The following is a 22061-nucleotide window of genomic DNA, read 5'->3' as shown; positions in this document are numbered from 1 at the left end:
TATCTGTTACTTACCCGGCCTTCTTTCTGACACATCAAATACATAGGATGGCCTATCAAAAATGAGAGGAAACTCATTTTCTGGGCTTGTTAGGATATAAACGTAGATGTTATCTAAAAATGGAAATAGAAACACATTTAATCACAAATCCATACTCATCCATTTGTTTATTCAACATCTTTAAAGAATCTCCTGTGTAAAGGCTTTGCCCATAGGGGATACCAGGTGGCTAAGACATGGGAGCTCCTGCCTTTTAGATGCTGAGGGTGTTCACCCTTTGATAAGCGCATGAGCACACAGAGCACTACAGAACCCAGAGTAGGAACAGCTTCCAGGAGAAAGAACAAGCTGAACCTTATAAGGATAGAATTAGACAAATGGGGCAGGGAGGAGATTGGGGGGTGTTGTAGGCATATGCAAGAATGCCAAGGTATAAAACCACATAATTCACTCTGGAAAACTTCAAGTTGTTTGCCCAGTTGGAAAAAAATGGGGGCTTGGAAGCAAGTGACAGGAGGTGAAGCTGGAGAATTAAGCAGCAACCGAATGATGAAAAATCTTGTATGCCAAGTCAAAGAGTTGGAACTTGAACTTGACAGCTACAGGAGATGCTCGAAGGCTTTAACCAAGGAAGTCATATGATGGCATTTGCATTTCCCTTCAAAGACTCTTAAGTGTTGTAATTCAGCCGAGAAAGAAGGGGTCCCTGCATGAGGGCAGTACTAGTGAGATGGGGGACCTAGCACAATACCTAGTATTGCCCAGCAGAGTTTGGTCATTGATACTCAAGAAAGACAATCATGAAATAAAACAAAATGATACTTGCTTTTATAGTAAGGGGGGGCCACATCCTGCACCTGGATTATCACCGTATATTTATTGCCGGCTGCTAGGTTACTTGGATTTTCGTAGTCCAGATCACCAATCAGCTAGATTAAAACAGAGATAGTAGATTATACAGATTAAACAATCCTACTTATTGGGCGGCGAGAGACATTTTCGTATACTGCTAGTGGATATATAAATTGGCAAAACGCTTTTGGCAAACACTTTGCCCATAAAAATTAGGAGCTTTAAAAAGTTATGACCATAACTTTGCTCACTGCTAGTGAACTTATGGAAATAATTTACCAGGAGAGAGAATCTATGTACAAAGATGTTCATTAAGCACTACTGCTCAACAGCACAGGATCACAACTTCAGATTCGTTGAAGAAAAGCACAAAATTGAATCTTATATGCAGGGCTGTTTCATTATAGTAGTCCCCCCTTATTATCTGTGGTTTTACTTTTGACAGTTTCAGTTACTTGGAGTCAACCACAGTCTGAAAATAGTGAGTACAGTACTATAAGATATTTTGAGAGAGAGAAGCCATATTCACATAACTGGTTTTCTTTATTGTTTTTTAGAGATAGGGGTCCCCTTTGTTGCCCAGGCTGGTGTGCAGTGGCTATTCACAGGTGTAATCATAGCTCACTGCAGCCTCAAACTCGTGGCCTCAAATGATCCTCCCATCTCAGCCCCCCAGGTAGCTGGGACTATGGGTGTGCACCACCATGCCCGGTGTCACATAACTTTTGTTATAGTATTTTGTTATACTTTTTCAATTTTATTATTCACTATTATTGTCAATACTTACCACACCTAATTTATAAATTCAACTTACCATAGGTATCTATGTATAGAAGGAAAAAAACATAACATATGTAGGGTCTGGTACTATCTGTGGTTTCGAGCATTCACTAGGGGTCTTGGAACATATCCCCGGTGGATAAGGGGGCACTACTGTATCTAAAATTCATATGCAGGCTAGGCAAAGTAGCTCATGCCTATAATCCCAGCACTTGGGGAGGCCGAGGTGGGAGGATTGCCTGAGACCAGGAGCTTGAGAAAAGCTCTAGAAAAAGCCAAAAAATAAGCCAGGCACAGTGGCGCACTCCTGTAGTCCCAGCTGCTAGGGAGGCTGAAATGTGAGGATCACTTGGGCCTAGGAGTTCAAGGCTGTGGTGAGCTATGATTGAACCACTGCACTCCAGCCTGGGTGACAGAGTGAGACATGGTCTCTTAAAAAAATAATAAAAATTAAAAACACCTATGCATATATGTATAAAATACACATAAAATATATCTATAGAAAAAAGACAAGAAGGACATGTACCAAACTATTAACACTGGTTATCAGTGAATGGTGATGCTTTTCTGTGCTTTCTATATTTTCTACAGTGAACATGTATTAATTTCCTAAACAGAAAAAATAGAAATTATTTTTAAGATGGTACTATGAATAAACAGGGTGAGATGTTCCTGGGGATTGAAGAAGGGCTTGGGATGTGAGGTGGAGAAGAAAGCTGGGTGAGGGGAAGGGTAGCGGGTTGCTGGCTTCCCTCCCTGAGGCTGCTGCTTTCCCAGCCCTTTCATTTTTCTCTTCTCCTTCCCCACCACCTTCCAGCAGGAGCTCTGTAAGGAAAGGTCTAACTCAAATCATTGGGACCCACTTTTCATGCCCATCCTTCTTCCAATGCAGCTTTTGTCCCTTGAAGTTGCCAGGGAGGAGGCTTCCTACACATCCTCACTGTCTCACTCTCCTCTGGTCTCCAGTGGTTCTACGGTGTGGAATTTATCCAGACATACTCAAGGTCCCGGCCCTGCTTTCTCTCACCTCACAGCTCTATGGGCCGGGAATGAGCACTCAAATAAACAAAAGTGCCTGAGCACAGAGGGCACTGACGTGTCTGTGAAGGCACGCTAAGCAGGCACACAAACTGCATGCTATGCAGGGAAGAATCCAGTCCTCAGCAGCCCAGGCACAACTATGTGTAACAAATGATTCCTGCAACCAGGGTAAAATAAAGAGCGAATGGGGAACACAGACTCACTATTAAGCCTGTCAGTTACAGTCGCTCTGAGAGGGGGTTACCTTGGAAATTTCTCTCTATGGGGCAGCAAAAGCATGATGCATGTTGGACCAATTCCCGATGCCCTTTTAATGATGCAATGACCATTAACTGACCACAATTTTCCCAGAGCCAGCTGGATCCTGTAAAAATCTGCTGCCGCTCCCCACTCCAGATGGCATGGTGAAGTTGAATCTGTTGTTTGGTGCCTCAGTGTCATCATCAAAGCAGAACTTGTTCAGGTCAAGAAGCAACGTCCCCTTGGCTGTTCTTTCCGGCACCATAATGCTGGTGAAAAGACACAATCCAGTATTTCCCCCAACAAATGGTAATCGACTGTTCCTTCTCACATGGGCCCTGGGCTAGACACCTCTACTTTAACTGCAATTCAAAGTAAGTCCATGGTCATTGCAGTCACCTCCTAACTGGTCTCCCTGATTCTGCCCTTGCTACCTTTTGGGCTATTTTAAACACAGCGGCCAGAGGGATCCTGCTAACATGCTGTCAGATCATGTCACTCCTCTGCTCCTAAGGCCCAAATGGCTCCTCATTTCACTCAAAGTCCCACCTTTGATCTGCAGGACGCTTCATGACGTGCCCTCCTTTTCCTCTCTCAACTCGTCTCCCACTAGCTCTTCTCCTTGTTCACTCTCCTCCTGCCACTCTGGCCTTCTGGTGCTCCCTGAGCTCTTCATGAGGCTCTGGCCTCAGCTTCCCTGCACTAGCTGTGGAATCCTGGCCCCACAAATACTCACGTGACTCCCACTTTCACTTTCTTTCATCTATCTAATCAAATGTCACCTTATCAGTGAGGCTACCCTATCTAGAATGGCAATGTTCCCTGCCCGGTACTTCCTCTCCTATTCCCCTCTTTATTTTTAATTCCTAGCACACATCATTATCTGATACACCATATATTTCTCTTATTTATTCTGTTTATTTTCTATTTCTCTCCTAGAAAGTAAACTCTATGAGGGCAAAGATCTTTGCTTTTTTCTTGGCACACTCAATAAATATTTGTTGAATGAATGAACAATAGACTTATAAGACTAGCACAGTCGTGAAGAAGAATAGAAGAGAAATATAAATTTTACGTCCTGCCTGAAGGAGTTTCTAACTGGGCTAGGGAGAATCCCTGTACCCCTCATTTCCCATGCTTTGAAGATTGAGAATTCCTTGACTTCTGTTCTAGTGGCTTCGATGGCCTAGAAGGGCCTCCTAACACCTTTATATTATTCATCCAAAAGAGATTTATTAATGGTCAAATTTGGGGGTCTCGATCTCAGTAGACTCCAGGGTTTAGGCAAATAACACAAATGAGTAAAGCTACCCCCAAACTCAGAGCCTTCCGATCAAGCCCAGCTTGCTGTAGGAGGCTCTGAGGAAGACCAATGAACACCTTGAGACTTCAGTTCATTGAGGGGCTTTCTCATGTCTCCAGGTTTCAGTTCCTCCATCTATAAAATGGACATAAATGATATCAATTAGTTTTTACTACATAACACACTGTCCCAAAACTGAGTGAATTAAAACAACAAGCATTTATGGTTTCTCACAGTACTATAGGTTTTCCCACAGTCCTTTCGGTTTCAGTTTGGCTTAGCTGGTCTCTGTGGTCACTGACAGCTTGGCTGGGGCTGGACAGTCTAGGATGGCCTCACTCACATGCCTGGTGGTGGGAAGGTGCTTGATTTCTGCTGCTTCTTGTTCTCATCTTCTAGGAGGCTAGTCTAGGCTCATTGCATGGAGGTCTCTGGTTCCAAAAGTAACAAGAGAGGGCAAGTCCCAATGCACATGCATTTTTCAAGCCTCTGTTGTGCCATGTTTGTGAATGCTCCAGTGGTCAAAGCAATTCACGTGGTCAAGCTCAGATTCAAGGAGACCCATCTCTTGATGGAGCTAATAGCAAAATCACATTGCAAAGGAGCATGCATAAAGAGCAAGCAGGGAGGAATTTATGGCTTTTCTTTCTTTTTGGTTTGTTTTGGCTACCTATCTTAATCATATTTTGCCTTGGTAGAATTTCTGACAAAAATATATCGTGGCTGTCGTGAGAATGTGCCTGGAAGACCTTTAACCATGACAGCATAACTGACCATCGGCCTCAGCTGCTGGGCTCTGAAATCCATCACTGTGTTTGTGGTGAGGCCACGTACCAACAACTGGTCATGGCAAAGATATTAAGGCTCATTCCTGTCCTATGTCAGTTGATACTGGCTCCAGGACCCCCAATGCCCTAGCTGAACACTCCTTAACTGCATGGCAGCCTAGAACATGTCCAACTACCTTTTCTCCCTCTTTCCTTCACTCAGATCAGCCTTGCATCATGATCTGATGACTTGCCCAGCCTTGTCCATCTCTCTCCCCATTTTCTGCCACAGGCATCTCCCCTAATAATAGCCTAGCACATTTAATCCCATCTTAGCATCTGGTTCTTGGAACACACACTTCTCTCTGCAACCAAACTGTGCTCCCTTCTTCGTTCCACATCCTCTTTTCATGGCAGATAAAATCGGCTCTGGGCTCAGTGCATACGGAGCAAAGTCTGACAGCAAGAATGGTCATGGGCCACTGAGGATAACAGGTTTGCTTGCTGGAGCGTGTAATGGAGTCTCCATGATGCCTCATTGGCAAAGATCACCTCTGTATTTCAGCAGGATTGGAGTCTGAGCATTCCTGCCTTGATTGCACAATGTCATGGTTTCATTCATAGGGACTTAGAAGAGACACCACTTATTAAACACCAACTGCATGCTGTATCATACCAAGCATTTTAAAAACACTATCTCTAATTTCCTCATCTCAGAGAGGTTTGTATTCTTGTCCCCACTGCACAGGGGAAGAAAGAGTGGTTCTGAGCATTTTCAAGGCCTGTCCAGGAAAGTGGATGTATCCAGACTTGATCCTCTGCAGTGTTAGAGTCACTGTAAACTTTAACTTCCATCCATAAGTATCCAGGCTCACAGATGGTTTGGGGATCTAAGCCTTGATTTCAACTCTGCAGAAGCCAGGAGACTGCAACATTTAAAGAATCCAAGGTCCTGAAGCCAGACATTTCAGGCACTCCAACAGAGGCCTCCTCACTTGGCCCTCCAGGGCTGCTTGGCCTGTTCTCTCATTCGTCCCTGACAGTTGGTATTTTTCCCCTAAACGCCTAACTTGGAAAGCCACTCCCCTCATTCAGCAATCCCTGCCTCAAAAGTGAGCTGCCCTCGCTCCCAGCCATCAGACCATGTTTCTCTCCCCATGCAAAGTTGACTGTGTCCAGCCCATTCTGAATCAGCCAAACTGCTCCGCCTCTTGCTCACAAACAGCTTGCAAAGCGCTTTCACTGAATCGCCTGACAATTTACAACCAGAGCGGGGGTTGTCACGTGCCTCGGATGCCTCCGTCGGGCCCTGGGCTCATTCATCATCAGCCTGGGAAAGCCTCAGGGGCCACGGCACGAAAGGCTGGGAGCCTGCAGGAGCCCGCGCGGGCAGCAGGGGGCGCCCGCCTCCTCCACGCCGCCCTCCTCCCTGCGGGAGCACAGCACACCGCCTCCAGCAGCCGCGCTGACCTCACCCGCTCTGCCACCTGCTCTCAAGAACTCCACAGCAGAGACCGCGCCCACAGCCTCCAAGGAAGGAACATTCAAGAGCAAGTGTCAGAGACTGTGGCAGAACCATGCCATTGTCACTTTGTTCTGTTTTGACCTGCTTGTGTGCTTGGCTTTGACATAGTTGGACTGGAGAAGGTATAAGGCTGGGAGGATGGCGGGTGCTGCAGCTCAGGGCTTCTCAGCCCTCTCCGCACCCGCCCTTATGCAGCCTTGGGACGCGAGGCTGGGCTTTAGGCTGAAGACCTCCGCCCCTGGAACTGCAGAGGAGGGGTCCCTTTCGTTGCCCTTCCTTACATCTTGGCGTTCATAGGGTGGCTGAGAGTTCCTCCCGCTAGAAGAGCCCAAAGAGGGAACTTGAGCCTTGGTTAGATTATCTTCAGTAATAAATGCAGTTAGTCCAGCTACGGATTTCACATTGGCCTTCAGGGCTAATCTGGAGGGAAGATTATCAAGTGCAGGACTCTGTTTGGGCTTGCCTGGACAGTCTAGGATATTCGAATTGCAGTTTCACCAGCTAATATGGAACACAGTTTGCAAACTGTCCTCCCATACCCCAGGGGACTCTGGACTGCAGGAAGCCAAATATACAATTAACAGATATGCACTGAAGAGAGAAAATGGACAAGGAAGGTTTGAGACAGCACAGCCCTCTCCAGGCATTCTCACTTCTTAACTTTCACCCCCTACCTCTTAGGGCAGAGTAACAAGGAAGAGCAGGAGGGCAGAAGAGGGCAGGAGCTTCCCAGCATGTACTGGAACCACCCAAGAGTTCTAGCACAGATTTAAAATGTCAAAGAAAGTGTAAGTGTGATGCTGCAAATTGTCTCCACTCCATCCCCAGGGCCCAGACATCTCTCAATTTATGCATGTAAAGGTGTGGAAGTCACAATCCTAACTACCCATGCAGCTGTCCCCACCCATCTAATGGACTTGTAGGGCTTAGGTTGGGATAGGAACCTACCACATGCTTAAGACTGTGACTGACGTTATTGGGGTGTCAGCAGGAAGCAGCTGGTGAATTAGATCATTCTAGGAGGGGTCAGTAAAGGGACTATGAAGAAGGTGCTCATAGAGTATATGGAAATCTCATCAGATGGTGCAATATCTCAGGGCTCGTGAGAGTGAAGCACCCTTACCACCTCTAGGCCCAGGGAAGCCAGTGGAGGAAGCAGGTCCTGCCACCAGCGACAGAGAGCTGCTTATGGGAATGGAGATCTTCAGGCAGGGAAGGGATGCACCCAGCTCACAAAGAGAGAGCCTGACCCTCCTCTCCTCCTCTTTCCAGGACTCCCCATTGGCCAACTAGAAGCTGGAAGGCAAGGGAGTTGGTTGGTATCTGATATGGTTTGGCTGTGTCCCCACCCAAATCTCATCTTGAACTCCCACATGTTGTGAGAGGGACCCAGTAGGAGGAAATTGAATCATGGGGGCAAGTCTTTCCTGTGCTGTTCTTGTGATAGTGACTAAGTCTCATGAGATCTGACGGCTTTATAAGGGGGAGTTTCCCTGCACAAGCTCTCTCTTTGCCTGCTGCCATCCACGTAAGACATGACTTGCTCCTCCTTGCCTTCTGCCATGATTGTGAGGCTTCCCCAGCCACGTGGAACTGTAAGCCCATTAAACCTCTTTCTGTTGTAAATTGCCCAGTCTCGGGTATGTCTTTATTAGCAGTATGAAAATGGACTAATCCAGTAAATTGGTACCAATAGAGTGGGGCTCTGCTGTAGATACCTGAAAATGCAGAAGCAACTTTGGAGCTGGGTAACAGGCAGGGGTTGGAACAGTTTGGTGGGCTTAAAAGAAGACAGGAAAATGTGGGAAAGTTTGGAACTCCCTAGAGACTTGTTGAATGGCTTTGACCAAAATGCTGTTCATGATATGGACAATTAAATCCAGGCTGAGGTGGTCTCAGATGGAGATGAGGAACTTGTTGGGAACTGGAGCAAAGGTGACTCTTGTTATGTTTTAGCAAAGAAACTGGTGGCATTTTGCCCCTGCCCTAGAGACTTGTAGAACTTTGAACTTGAGAGAGATGATTTAGAGTATCTGGTAGAAGAAATTTTTAAGCAGCAAAGCATTCAAGATGTGAATTGGGTGCTGTTAAAGGCATTCAGTTTTATGAGGGAAGCAGAGCTTAAAAGTTTGGAAATTTTGCAGCCTGACAATGCGATAGAAAGGAAAATCCCATTTTGTGAGGAGAAATTCAAGACAGCTGCAGAAATTTACATAAGTAACAAGCAGCTGAATGTTAATCACCAAGACAATGGGGAAAATGTCACCAGGGCATGTCAGAGACCTCTGTGGAAGCCACTCCCATCACAGGCCCAGAGGTTTAGGAGGAAGAAATGGCTTCATGGGCCAGGCCCTGGGTCCCTCTCTTGTGTGCAGCCTAGGGACTTGGTGCCCTGCATCCCAGCCGCTCTAGCTTTGATTAAAAGGGGCCAAGGTACAGCTCTGGCTATTGCTTCAGAGGGTGGAAGCCCCAAGCCTTGCCAGCTTTCATGTGGTGTTGAGCCTGCGGGTGCACAGAAGTCAAGAATTGAGGTTTGAGAACCTCTGCTTAGATTTGAGAGGATGTATGGAAATGCCTGGATGCCCAGGCAGAAGTTTGTTGCAGGGGCGGCCCCTCATGGAGAACCTCTGCTAGGGCAGTGCAGAAGGGAAATGTGAGATTGGAGTCCCCACACGAAGTCCCTAGTAGGGCACTGCCTAGTGGAGCTGTGAGAAGAGGGCCACTGTCCTCCAGACCCCAGAATGGTAAATCCACTGACAGCTAGCACTGTGCACCTGGAAAAGCCACAGGCACTCAATGCCAGCCCATGAAAGCATCCAGGATGGAAGCTGTACCCTGCAAAGCCACAGGAATGGAGCTGGCCAAGATCATGGGAACCCACCTCTTGCATGAGCGTGACCTGGATGTGAGACATGGAGTCAAAGGAGATCATTTTGGAGTTTTAAGATTTGACTACCCTGCTGGATTTCAGACTTGCATGGGGCCTGTAGCACCTGCATTTTGGCCAATTTATCCCATTGGAACAGCTGTATTTACCCAATGCCTATACCCCCATTGTATCTAGGAAGTAACTAACTTGCTTTTGATTTTACAGGCTCACAGGCAGAAGGGATTTGCCTTGTCTCAGATGAGACTTTGGACTGTGGACTTTTGAGTTAATGCTGAAATGAGTTAAGACTTTGGATGACTGTTGGGAAGGCATGATTGGTTTTGAAATGTGAGAACGTGAGATTTGGGAAGGGCTGGGGCAGGATAATATGGTTTGGCTGTGTCTCCACCAAAGTCTCACCTTGAATTCCTACATGTTGTGGGAGGGACCTGGTAGAGGAAATGGAACCATGGGGGCAAGTCTTTCCTGGGTTGTTCTCGTGATAGTGACTAAGTCTCATGAGATCTGATGGCTTTATAAGGAGGAGTTTCCCTACACAAGCTCTATCTCTTTGCCTGCTGCCATCCATGTAAGATGTGACTTGCTCTTCCTTGCCTTCTGCCATGATTGTGAGGCTTCCCCAGCCATGTGGAACTGTAAGTCCAATTAAACCTCTTTCTTTTGTAAATCGCCCAGTCACAGGTATATCTTTATCAGCAGCATGAAAACAGACTAATACGGTATCCGTCCAGGTCAGCATCTTGGAGCACAGAGCAGGGTGGAGACTGGATCTAAAGGGATAAGTCAGGGGTGCATCCAGAACAGAGTTTAACCGTTTTGATATCAGACTCGAGGTCACATGGATCCTTTAATATTATACTGGGCATGCCATTTGGGACAACAGGGAGACATTCATGAGTATAATAAAGGAATTTCTATTTCTCCTGCTTCTCCTAGGCAATCCTGGTCTAGGGTCCTTTGTCCTCTGCATGTATTGGGTCTATGTCCAGAGTCGCCTGGAGAAAACTTACAAAACCACTCAAAGATAAACTCAGGAGACTCTCCCCATGGGGACATCTGGAGCTGAGACTCACCCTGGTCTTCAGCCTTGCTCCAGATACAGGGCTGTCTCTTAGCAAGGGCTGCTGTGGAGTTGCTCCCCACAACCCCAATTCCTCCCAAAGAGCCCTCTTCAGCCTCTCAGGAGACCAGAGACTGGCTGGAACAAAACCTCAGAGATGAGGCTAATATGGGCAAGTAGTAATCATGTGGCTTTTTGACAAAATAGTAGAAAGACAATATTGTTTTCAAAAAGCATATTAACCCAGAATCACAAGGGACTTTATTGTAAAATAATAGCAAATAGATTGTAGGACAAAGAATGAGTCAAAATATACAAAATCACTTGTATCCCACTTGTATCTGCATTTTTTCCCTTTCGGATGTCTTTTGTTTATATTCAATTAAGTTGTGTAAGGTGAATTCGATGCTTTGTTTGGTTTTACCTAAGTACTTGGTTTGATTTATTCATCTGGCTGGTGGTATGTTTTCCTGGGAGTTCCTATTCACTGATCCTAAGTCTCAAACGTCTATTATAACTGCTAACTAACAGCCCCATCTTGCCACCCGTGGCAATAAACAAAGAACAGGCACAGTCCAGGGAGAGCCTAACAAGTCCCTGTGGTCCTTTTCACCAACAGAGATGAGCCAGATATAGAAGGGAGCAAAATAAAAAATAATTCTTAAGAGTAAGAAAGTGAACAAGGGAGATAATGAAGAAGAAGGAAAATGAAAGAGAGGGAAGAAAAAAGGATGATAACAAGGAAACCTGTGGACAACAGTGAACAGTTCACATCGATTTATTCTACTGAGCTGTTTCTCCAAATGCTTATAATTCTCCTGAGAATATACCAGAGAAGCAGAAGGGCAGAGGGCCACCAAAGAGATAGAATGTCCAGCCCAATTTCAAAGTGTGCATACCTGAAGGTGAACTTTTGGCATGTGGCAGGATTGTCGTTGACGTCTTCCACAATGAAGGTTATCTGGATGCGATTCTCCTGACCCCCATATGGTCTGTCCTTCACTAGAACTTCCAGGGAAATGGTGGGATTTTGTCTCAATTCACCTGCGTCTCGGTCTATCCTTTGGGCCACTTGGATTGTACCAGTCACTGAGAAAGCAAAGGTTAGAACGTGACCCTTTGAAGAGAAATGAAAAGGAATACAGAAACTTGGAGAAAACTGGAAAAGACCATTCTAACATGAGGAAGAGCTTATGCAGAGCATAATCTCTATACAAATACATTTTTGAAAACCCATTAAGTTCCTGTGTTAGACATTCATTGGGGTATCTGGCCTGACCCTTCTAGGATTTTTCACACTGTACTTCAGAGTTGGGTCCCTGGTGGCGGCCCTTGCCCAGAGTGGACTGGACTGGTGAATAACTGACTCCAGCTTGACCCAGAGGGCTCTCTTATTGGAGAATTTATAACTGAAAGGCACACATTGGAGGATCAGTCAGGCTAATAGTGAAGCTACAGAACCAAGGTCCCTGGAGCAGCACTGGGTCACATCCTTTGTATGTCCCCATCTTTTTACATTTTCTTAAGAGATGCACAGAATCCCGTTGATAGATGTGCCTGCCTTTTTTTTTTTTTCTTTTGGTTAGCTTGGTTTGCCTTAGTTTCTGTTACCTGCAACCAAAAAATCTTAATAAATATGCTCAAAAAAAACCCAAAAACCTCACTCTACTTGTTAAAAGTTGAATTTTGCAACACTAGAGTGAACAGAATTCTCAACCATGGTTGTCCTTACACTATCAGCTGACAGGGCATCAGGATGTTTTCAGAGGCAGTGCACAATTATTGCCTTTGCCTGGTTCTCCTGGGAATAGGTGTCTTTTGCCCGAAAGCCTAAGGAGCCAACAGCACATTGTTTTTCTGGCATTGTCTAAGGCTGGAAGTCCTTTTTGGTGATGCAGTCAGGACTTATAAAGGTGGGACAGTCTGGTAGTGGTTAAGAGGACAGGCCCGAGGAATCAGGCGGCTTAGGTTGGTACTTCTGCTTCATGACCTACAAGCTGTAAGACCTTGAACAAATTGTTTGACCTGCCTGAGGCTCTCCCTAGGCCTCAGTTTCCTCATCTGTAAAATGTGAATGATGATAGTTCATTGAGTTGCTATCTTGAGTACTTGAGATGAGATGTATGTGAATAATCACTCAGCATAATGCCTGGTGTGTACTAAGGCCCCAGAAAAAGATGGTTATAGAAGAGCAGAGAAGTCCCCTTCAGAGATATTCAGATGGAAAAATAACTCCCATCAGTCTGGCAGATTGACCAAGATGACACTGTCCCATACAGTTACCACTAGTCACATGAGAGTTATTGAGCAATTAAGTGGTGCTAATCCAAATTGAGATGTACTGTAAGTACAAAACATACAACAGTCTTCCAAGACTCGGTACCAAAGAAAATGATATGAAATATCTCATGAATCACTTTTTTTTTTTTTTTTTTTTGAGACAGGGTTTTGCTCTGTCACCCAGGCTGGAGTAGAGTGGAATGATCATAGCTCACTGCAGCCTTAAACTCCTGGGCTCAAGAGATCCTCCTGCCTCAACTTCCTGAGTAGCTGGGACTATAGGTGTGTATCATCACACTCAGCTGATTTTTAAACTTTTAGTAGAGACAGGGTTTCACTACGTTGCCCAGGCTGGTCTCAAACTCCTGGGCTCAAGCAATCCTTTGGCCTCAGCCTCCCAAAGTGTTGGGATTACAGACATGAGCCACCATGCCTGGCCATGAATAACTTTTAAGTATTGATAACATGTTGAAATAATATTTTATACATGTTAAATATACCTAATTAAAATTAATTTCTCCTATTTCTTTTTACTTGTTAAAAATGTGACTACTAGAGACTTTGAAATTACATAAGTGGCTTCATTCTATTCCTATTGGACAGTGCTAATATAGCCCCTCTCTTCAGAAGACTTCAGGGAACCCTCAGGACAAGTAACCCATCCATCCTTACACAACTGCCTTTGAGAAAAAGGTGATGGGATTCAGGACATATTACCCCAAAATATGGCACCTTGGCATTTGAGAAAACAGCAGAAGGTGGAAGGTCTCTCTGACTTTCTCCTGCCCTTTTTCCCTGAAGCAGCCCATAAAAGAGCTCTCTGGCTTTCCTTTGAAGCAGTCATAAGAGCTTCATTCCAGAGGTAACGTACCTATAACTGGAGGAAAGGAACATCCTATTCTGGAAGACAGAGATGCCAGGAAGAATCTGAACAAACGGACCTTGCTAAATTCCCCCAGGTTTATCATACCCTTTTGTCCTCCAAGCATACTTCTCCATAATTACTCACTTCATCAAACTGAGCATAAAAACACATGGGTTTCCCTGTTTCTTTGAGTCTTCATTTCTGAAGGCTCTGGTGTGACATAAACTTAACATTAAATAAATTCATATGCTTTTCTCTTGTTAATCTGTCTTTTTTTATAGAGGTCTCAGTCACAAGCCTAACAATGGGTAAGAAAATAAATCTCTTCACTGCCCCCCACCCATCCCCCACAAAGGTGAAGGGTGACATAGCTGTCAACCCTGTTTAGTTTGCCCAACCCCCATGCCAGCTGCTTATAATACATCTATTACCTTGGTAATCAATGATGACTCCAGACAGAAAGACATGCCCAATACCAGAAGATAAGAAAAATACAATCGGCCCTTTGTATCCATGGGTTCTGCATCCTCAGATTCAACCAACTGAGGATTTAAAATATTCAGGAAAAAGAAATGGCTGGCTGCATTTGTACTAAACATATACAGACATTTTTTTCTTGTCATTATTCCCTAAACAATACAACAACTATCTACATAGCATTTGGTATTATAAGGAATCTAGAGATAATATAAAATATACAGGGGGACATGCATAGGTTATATGCAAATACTAAGCCATTTTATAGAAGAAACTTGAGCATACGTGGATTTTGGTATCCACGGTGCATCCTAGAACCAATTCTCATGGGTATCGAGGGACAACTACATTGTAAGACAATCCACATGGCTGAATTAGAGGATGCACTTAAGGATGGAAGTGAGTGGCTTACACTGATTTATCATGAAATATTTGCTAACAGTGGTAATGCTGTAGAGGAGGTGGCTGGGAAAACCTTCATCATCAGGATCCTCTGCTGTGATATTGGCCACGATGGTTCCTGGACTCAGTTCCTCCAGGATTGTGTACACTCGTGTAGGGCTGGAACAGAGATACAGCAGACACAGCTAATTTCCAGGGGCACAGGAAGGTGGCATCTAGGCGATTGGTATTTTGGTTAGTGCTAAATATAGTGCAGAGCTGTTCAAGTTGCATCAACATGCTCAGAGGGAGAGCACAGCAATGGAAAGGAGGGGTGGCTGGCTTTTGTATTCCCAAAGACCGCATCCCTGTGGATGTGAAGAAAGTACCACGCTGTCATTGCAACAATTTACATGGGCCACAGTCTCTGATTCTATGCACCTCTGCCTGATGTCATTTCAGATCAGCCTTGGCATTAACGTCTTTTGAAATAAGGACAGGTGGCCTATCCAGCTATCTTTTCTCATTTTCCCACTTTTTGTGCAGATTTCCCTGGATTCTTTTAGATATGACTGTGTCCAGAGTTACTTGCCAGGGTCATGTCCAGAGCTGCGGGTTCCCTCCCTTGTTCCTGACTCCCATCCCATGGCTGCCACCAGAAGCCAGAAAAATTGTAAAGCTTCTCTATTCTCATGTGTTTGCTCACTTTTTTTTCTTCCTTGTCTTTTTTTTTTTTTTTTTTTGCCTGAGGATATAGAATTTATGCACAGAACTCGTGCACCTTTCCAAGTTGCATTAATCATGAGGTCAGCTCTCTGAACTGAGAAATAGGTCCCCTGAAGAAGACCAGGCCCCATCACTGTCCTTCTTGCAAGATAACCCCAAATCACCAACTTACCCATCTTCCTCGGACCTCCACAAATGCCTTTGGAACAGGCCAGTAATGAGACTGATAGGTTGGGAGTTTTAACTAACTATACATTGAGTAATTTTGAATGCTCTAAGGGAGGCTTATTGTTTAAAACAACTCTGCAGGAAGTCCTTTTGCTGAGGGAAAATCATTTCAGTGGGGCAAGTAGTCACCTCTAATTTCCCAGTTACCCAAGTGGAGGTCTTGCCATGTGGGATCTTCTTTGAAAGGGGTATAGTACCTCTCAGATCTAAGTGACGGCATTCCTTTCGTGAGCTCGGAATATTTCTGTTGTGCTATCTCACCATCCCTATAAGGTAGGTAGGGCCAGAGGAAGGAGAAATGGCAGGGAATCAATAGCTAAGTCAGGGGCAGTCAGAGAAACGCAGGAACCAGGGCTTCACCCCAACCCTCCCTACCAGAGCTCCTCCCTGGATCCAGAGTCCCCCCACATCTATTCACAAGGTGGACTTCTGTGGGTATACTCCATTGCTGGAGGAGAGTAATCATGTTCAGCCTAAGGTCACCCCAGTGTCCCACTGAAACAGGCCCATTCATCCTTTCCCTTACTTGACATATCCCCTTCTCAGGCAATCTGTAATGCTGCCCCTGATGGATCTAGGAAAAGACAAAGTGGGATGGGGCCAAAGAGGTGGGATGGCAGGAGCCAAAACCAGAGCCAGGAGGGAAGGATATGGCCCCAGCGCCCCCAGGCTGGGCCAAGCCCCTCGGTCCCTTCTGTGAATGCCCCTGTTGCTAATGTAGTATGTTTTTGCTTTGGTCATCATGAGTGGGTTCTGTTAACTTCCAACAAAGAGGCCACTAAGATGCCTGTGCTAATCACACAGCCATGAGCTACTGCTCCAAGCATGTTCCTAGTAAAAGCATCACCAGGGAGCTGGTTAGACATGCAGGCCTCAGGCCCACCCACCCCAGCCCCCTGAACCAGGACTGGCTTTTTCACAAGATGCCCAGCTAATCTGCATAGACTTTAATGTTTCAGAAGGATGATTATAAGGTGATGCCAGAGGTGGCAACCACAGGCTCCCAGCCTCCCACGGGACAGAGAGAGGACACCTGGGGAGGAAAAGCCCCTTCTTCCCATCATCCCTCCTTCATTCTCAGGCAGTGGTTCTCAGCTGGGGGGCCGGGGGTAGTGTCTGAACACGTTTGATTTTCACAACTAGGGGAGACAGCTACTATTGATGTTTAGGGGATAGAAGCTGGAGATGCTGCTACACATCGTCCAATGTACAGGACAACCCCTCTACAAAGGGGTACCTGGCTCAATGCCAGCAGTTCCGCTGTTTAAGAAACTCTGCTCTGAAGGCTCATCTAGTCCATGCTGGGTGCTCCAGGAACCCAGATCCCCATGAAGGGAACTGGTCAGGCTACTGGCCACGACACAGCTCCTCAGGCAAAATATTCTCTCCTTGGCTAACCTGACATTGAGCCTGGCAGGAGATAAAATCTTTAGTCTATTTGATTTTTGAACCCAAGATACAGGTATGTATAAAATATCATTCAACGCAGACCACAGTTAAGAGCTATTCAAAGCACAGTGAAGCCAGGTGCCATGCAGCTACCCTGACACAGTAAAGCTCTGCTACCACTTGTATTCCCACATCCTTCTTCCCTGTAACACCTGACCCCCAGAGCTTGGGCCAGTGGCCACACTCACAGGGAAGGGTGTGAATGCTGGGAAGCCATGGATGGCTTCACCACTATGAATGAGTATTCAGTAAGTGCCCAAGGTGTGCATGACACTGCCAAGCACCAGGTGGAAAAGGACTGAGTAAATACAAAAGAAATGGGCAGGAGGGGAGAAAGACCTACCTACCCAACTCTAAAATAAAGTGTTCTGCACACACAGCAAGCTCTGTGCACAGGGAAACAGTAAATATGTCAGGTGCTTTTTTTCTTTCCTTTTTTTTTTTTTTGTTTGAGATGGAGTTCTGGTCTTGTTGCCCAGGTTGGAGTGCAATGGCACGATCTCAGCTCACTGCAACCTCCGCCTCCTGGGTTCAAGCGATTCTCCTGTCTCAGCCTCCTGAGTAGCTGGGATTACAGGTGCCCGCCACCACGCCTGGCTACTTTGGTATTTTTAGTAGAGACAGGGTTTCACCATGTTGGTCAGGCTGGTCTCGAACTCCTGACCTCAGGTGATCCACCCGCCTCAGCCTCCCAAAGTGCTGGGATTACAGGCGTGAGCCACTGCACCCGGTGTGTCAGGTGCTTTTATAATAAAATGTTCAACTTCAATAATGGCAGACTCCTGGAGCATGCATCCTGAGTCTATAAAGCTTTCTGACATTTGTCACCACCAGGGGTAAAATGGGGAGACATTTTCAAGAACAGACATAGGACTTGCTTTGGTTGTGTTAAGTGCATGCGTTTAACAAATAGTAAAGATAAAAAGGCTGTCTGTACATTTTACATTTGTATTTCATGCTCAAACTCAGTACACTTGAGTCTGTTTGAAGATTTAATTTTGTTAATCCTGAATTAAAGAAGTTATCGTTAGTGCTAGCACTGATTTACAGGAAAAGGAGGCTGAGAAGCTCAAGGGAACCATGAAAGCCCTCAAAGTCAGCACATAGTTTGAAACCAAGCAAATCCTTTCAAATTTTGATGGCTGAGGGATGAGGTGGACCCTCATTGACTGCCTGAGCCAAGCCTGGGCAGCCACCCTGCCCTCACTCCTTCTTTTGGAGTGAGGCTCTAGCAGACCCATCCTCACCTTCATCCAAGGAATGCTGTTTGAAATAAAGTCGACTGACTTAAAAAAAAAAAAGACTGTCACACAGATCATGCTATCTGCTTGGGGATGGAGCCCAATATGTTCTTCTTTCAAACCTAAAATGAGAACTGGAGAGTTCCAGGCTGACCTCTGGGTGCATCCCAAGCCAGCGAGGGTCATGTTCTTTCTCTGCTAAAGTCAGTTTCTGTATTTCGGAAGATGTGGTCCAAACCAGATGGTTTACAAGCTCTGCCCCTGGGGAGGACTTATTATTTTCCCCTTTGCAACCCCATTAACCTTCCTCCCCTCCTCCCAGATGGGACGTGTAGGGAAGGTGTCAAAGAATGCATCTGCTCCAGCCCTGCAGCCATCACCTTCCTCTGGGGGTTCTTGAAGAATCTGCAGAGCTGTGTGGGCCCATACCTGAGCCTGAGTCCGGGCTGGGATGTCATAACTGTTAATAAGCTGCCTAGACTTTGCTCCAGGAGCCACCTGTCAGCCCAAAGGCACTGAGCTCTCCTTCTGAACCTAACCCAGCATCAGGTGCTGATGGAAAGCATTACATAGCAATTTAATAGCAGCAGATAAATTGAGGGTCAAGGATTGAAAAAGGAACTGCAGCCCAGGCTGCAGGGCTGGAGCAGACGCATTCTTTGACACCTGCAACTGGACTGTAGACTATGTTAACATCCAGAAGTTGTGCAATTGTGGTGTTTGCCAAGTGGCACCAGGTTAGTCTGGGAGTGAGGTTGCCTTAAATACCTTGCAATCTTGGAGTAGTTTTGCAAGTCCTCTACCCAGCTCTGAGGCCTAATGGTCTTTTATTGGTGGAGTATCTTGTGCTGAATCTATTAATAACCATTCATGCTGTTAAAGGTGATTTTGCCTTTCCTTGTGGCTGGCTTCTATGCCCATCTCAGGGACTGGGGCAGGCAGAGCCTCTGTAAGCAGTATGCCAGGCTGTTTGCAGTGCCATCTACTAGCTCAGAATCCCATCTTTTCCTCCTAAATCCCCATCTACAATAGGCTCAGATCTTCATTTTGTGCCTGGGATAGTGCCAGGCACATTTCCATGAACTACCCTCCACCCGACGCATTTACCCTTCCCACCTCTGCTGGACAGAGGAGCTGCCAGACACAGCCGGATCACTTTTCTGGATCCACCATGGCAGGAAGAAACTTTAGAGCAGCCAGTAACAGGCAGGCACCGTGAAAATAGCCCTCTCCTCAGTGTGAGGATAACATGCTAGGAGCGGGCGTTAGGGAGTCGTGAGTGATGATGCATGCTCTGGGACTCTGCTGTTACTAAAGCGCGGCACTTTATTTTAAAAGCACCCTCTCCATGTGCACAGTGCAGGCCACACCCCGGGGCATGTGTCCACCCCTCCTCCCCACCATATCCAAAATCCCATGGTGCATGTGAATGTGGGGGTACAGGAGGCAGAGGCAGCAAAGGTGGAAAACAGCAGTCCAGAGGCCCAGATAAAGACTCTGAAGAGCATGTGCCTCTAATCTTTCCTGCAGGCCAGAGCTAAGGGCACCCCTCTGCCTTGTATTAAATGTGCCGGAGGAGACGAGGCCGCCTAAGAAGGATGCACCTGTGGCCCAGGGAGTCCTGCATGCCCTCAGGCCTACCTGGTAAAGCGAGGGACTTCGTCGTTGAGGTTCACGATGTTCACCTGGAGCTCTGTGGAGGCTTTGAGGCCTCCACTGTCCCTCACCTCCACGATGAGATGGAAACTGCCAGGGAAACATTACACGTGAGAGAATCAAGCTTTGCTGGCACTACTTCAAAATAGGATGGGGAAAATCATGGGGTGGGAGGAGTGAGAGCAGACCCTGCCCCTTTGGTGGTGACCCTCTCCGTAATGCCCCCACAGTCTCAGGGCCTGCAGGGTGACCTTTCTCCCCCTGTCTCCAAACCAGCTGGCTGCTTCTCATTCTGCAGGGCCTATTCACCACCATTGTCCCACCAGGCCAACATCTGCTCAAGCGCCATGCTGCACATCTATCTCGGTGTTTTTCACAAGATCTCTGGAAAGTGCACATCACTCCCACTGGAGGGAGTGAGGCCCCCATGGCTCACATGGCTAGCTCTTGTTCCCACACCCGACGCAGAGCCAGGAGCCTCACCTGCTTCACCCCAAGGCCAATGTGTTGTCATCCACTTCCCCTCATCAGCCCGTTTGCTTGGATGGCTGCCTTTCCCAAACAAGATGGGGTCTGAGAAATCTTGTATAGATCACCCTTGACATTAGTGACTACATCTTAGAAAAAAAATGCCATCTTACATTTCAAAAGGCATCAAGCCAACAGGGTCCAGATGGTCACCTAATCAATAAAGACAACACTCAACCAGATAAGGGCATAATCCTTTACTATCAGTCTTCGCCAGAGGACTCAAGGGCCATAAAACGAGCAGGACTTCACCGGCTCGACAAGGCCATCTTGACAGACCCCGTCTTGCTGTCACTTGTAATCAGCACCCAGCATCTGCCCAAATCAAAGACTCTTCCTTGAAAGACACTGATGACCATCTGGATGTGGCCAAGACACTCTCCGTGTCCACATCACCGTCCTTGGTCTGGTTTATTAACCTCTTTTCTCATGATGTTAAATGTTACTTTGTTTGATGTGGAATGTTTAATTTATAACATTTATGTGCTGATGAAGTATACTATGTATGGTTTACAATACTGACTGACCTGTGGAGTGGCTTGAGCCTATGTGCTCTGACTACTGAGTTAGCAAGAAGTCTAAGGAGAGTTGCCTCCTTGGGAATTCCATGTAGCTCATGGCTTTTAGGATTGAAGTAGCATTAGTAAAAACCTGACCTTATGGAAAGACGCAAATGTGCATGGACCTGGTTATGTCTGACCTTGCACTGCTCGTGACACTCTTGTACTTGGGCACCCTCTCCCATACTGTCATTCTTGTTCTCTGGAGACCAAAAGAGGCCTCCCAGACAATTGCCTTATTCCCCATCCCTCTCTGGGGTTCACTACCATCTGAACTTACAATGACGCTGTAGACTGCTCAAGGGGCTCCCCCCAGCTGCCCTCAGGTTGCACTGTGACCTATCCCTCATGTTTTCCTTGACCCTCAGATAAACAGTACTTCATGCAAGGTCAATAGCAAGACTACCTTCTGTGTCCTGCTTCAAAGTCCAATTCTGTTGTGGAGAAGAGGGTGCCATTAGCAGATATTCTGAAGCTCTTTGGGGGAGAAATCAGGAAATACTAAAAAACAAGGGAAAAAAAATTGATGAAATCAGCCCACCTGCCCACCCTTCCCCAGAAGATGTGTGTGCTCATTTCCTATTTTATATTCTTAGCCCATGCAACGTTCTCGATGCATCAGGATGCGGTTCAAAGAGCAGTTATCCAATTTAATCGCTCTTGAATACAGAAACTTCTGGCTCTGTTGGTCTGAGCCCTGGTTGACCACACCCTGAAAAGCTGGTGAGTGGATCTTGTTCTAACTACAGAAAGCATATAAAAGGCCCCTGTCAAGGCAGGCTCTGCTTCTGAGTGCAATCTTCTTATCCCTATCACTGTGTTCTCACTCCTGGACAACTTCTGGCTTTGATTCTATGCCTTGGCTTTAACCAACACTGTATTTAAATACAGTGTATTTAATACAGCTACTACCCACTAGGTAATAGGACTATACCTATTACCTATTTAATACAGCTACTATACCTATTTAATACAGCTACTACCCACTAGGTAATAGGACTATACCAAAGTGAGTAGGATCTGGTCACTACCCTTAAAAACAACTTACAATATAGCAGGGTGTAAAATGCATAAGCATCAGTTATTGAAATGACTGAAGGAGCAAGGGACAAGGGTGAGCTGAGAATGAAACATAACAGGGCTTACAGTCCAGGTTGGAAGCCAATTTAGGGATTTAGAAGAGCTGTTTTTAAATCTAATCCCTGGCACGTG

At 46.0% G+C, this 22061-nt stretch overlaps 1 protein-coding gene across 1 annotated transcript in view; it reads right to left on the bottom strand.

The window, feature by feature from the left end:
* Positions 1-22061, bottom strand: part of CDHR3 (cadherin related family member 3) — a 61348-nt gene that overhangs the window by 20262 nt on the left and 19025 nt on the right. The window contains exons 4-10 of the mRNA XM_004046009.5: positions 21256-21350; positions 19747-19851; positions 14493-14641; positions 11358-11547; positions 3011-3182; positions 827-929; positions 15-113 (exon numbers count right to left, since the gene is read on the bottom strand). Coding sequence (XP_004046057.3) covers positions 15-113; positions 827-929; positions 3011-3182; positions 11358-11547; positions 14493-14641; positions 19747-19851; positions 21256-21350 — 913 coding nt within the window. The remainder of the gene's footprint in view (positions 1-14; positions 114-826; positions 930-3010; positions 3183-11357; positions 11548-14492; positions 14642-19746; positions 19852-21255; positions 21351-22061) is intronic.

Source organism: Gorilla gorilla, chromosome 6 (genome assembly GCF_029281585.2).
Source record: "Gorilla gorilla gorilla isolate KB3781 chromosome 6, NHGRI_mGorGor1-v2.1_pri, whole genome shotgun sequence".
Lineage (NCBI taxonomy): Eukaryota > Metazoa > Chordata > Mammalia > Primates > Hominidae > Gorilla > Gorilla gorilla.
This window is presented reverse-complemented; position numbering and strand designations above follow the sequence as displayed.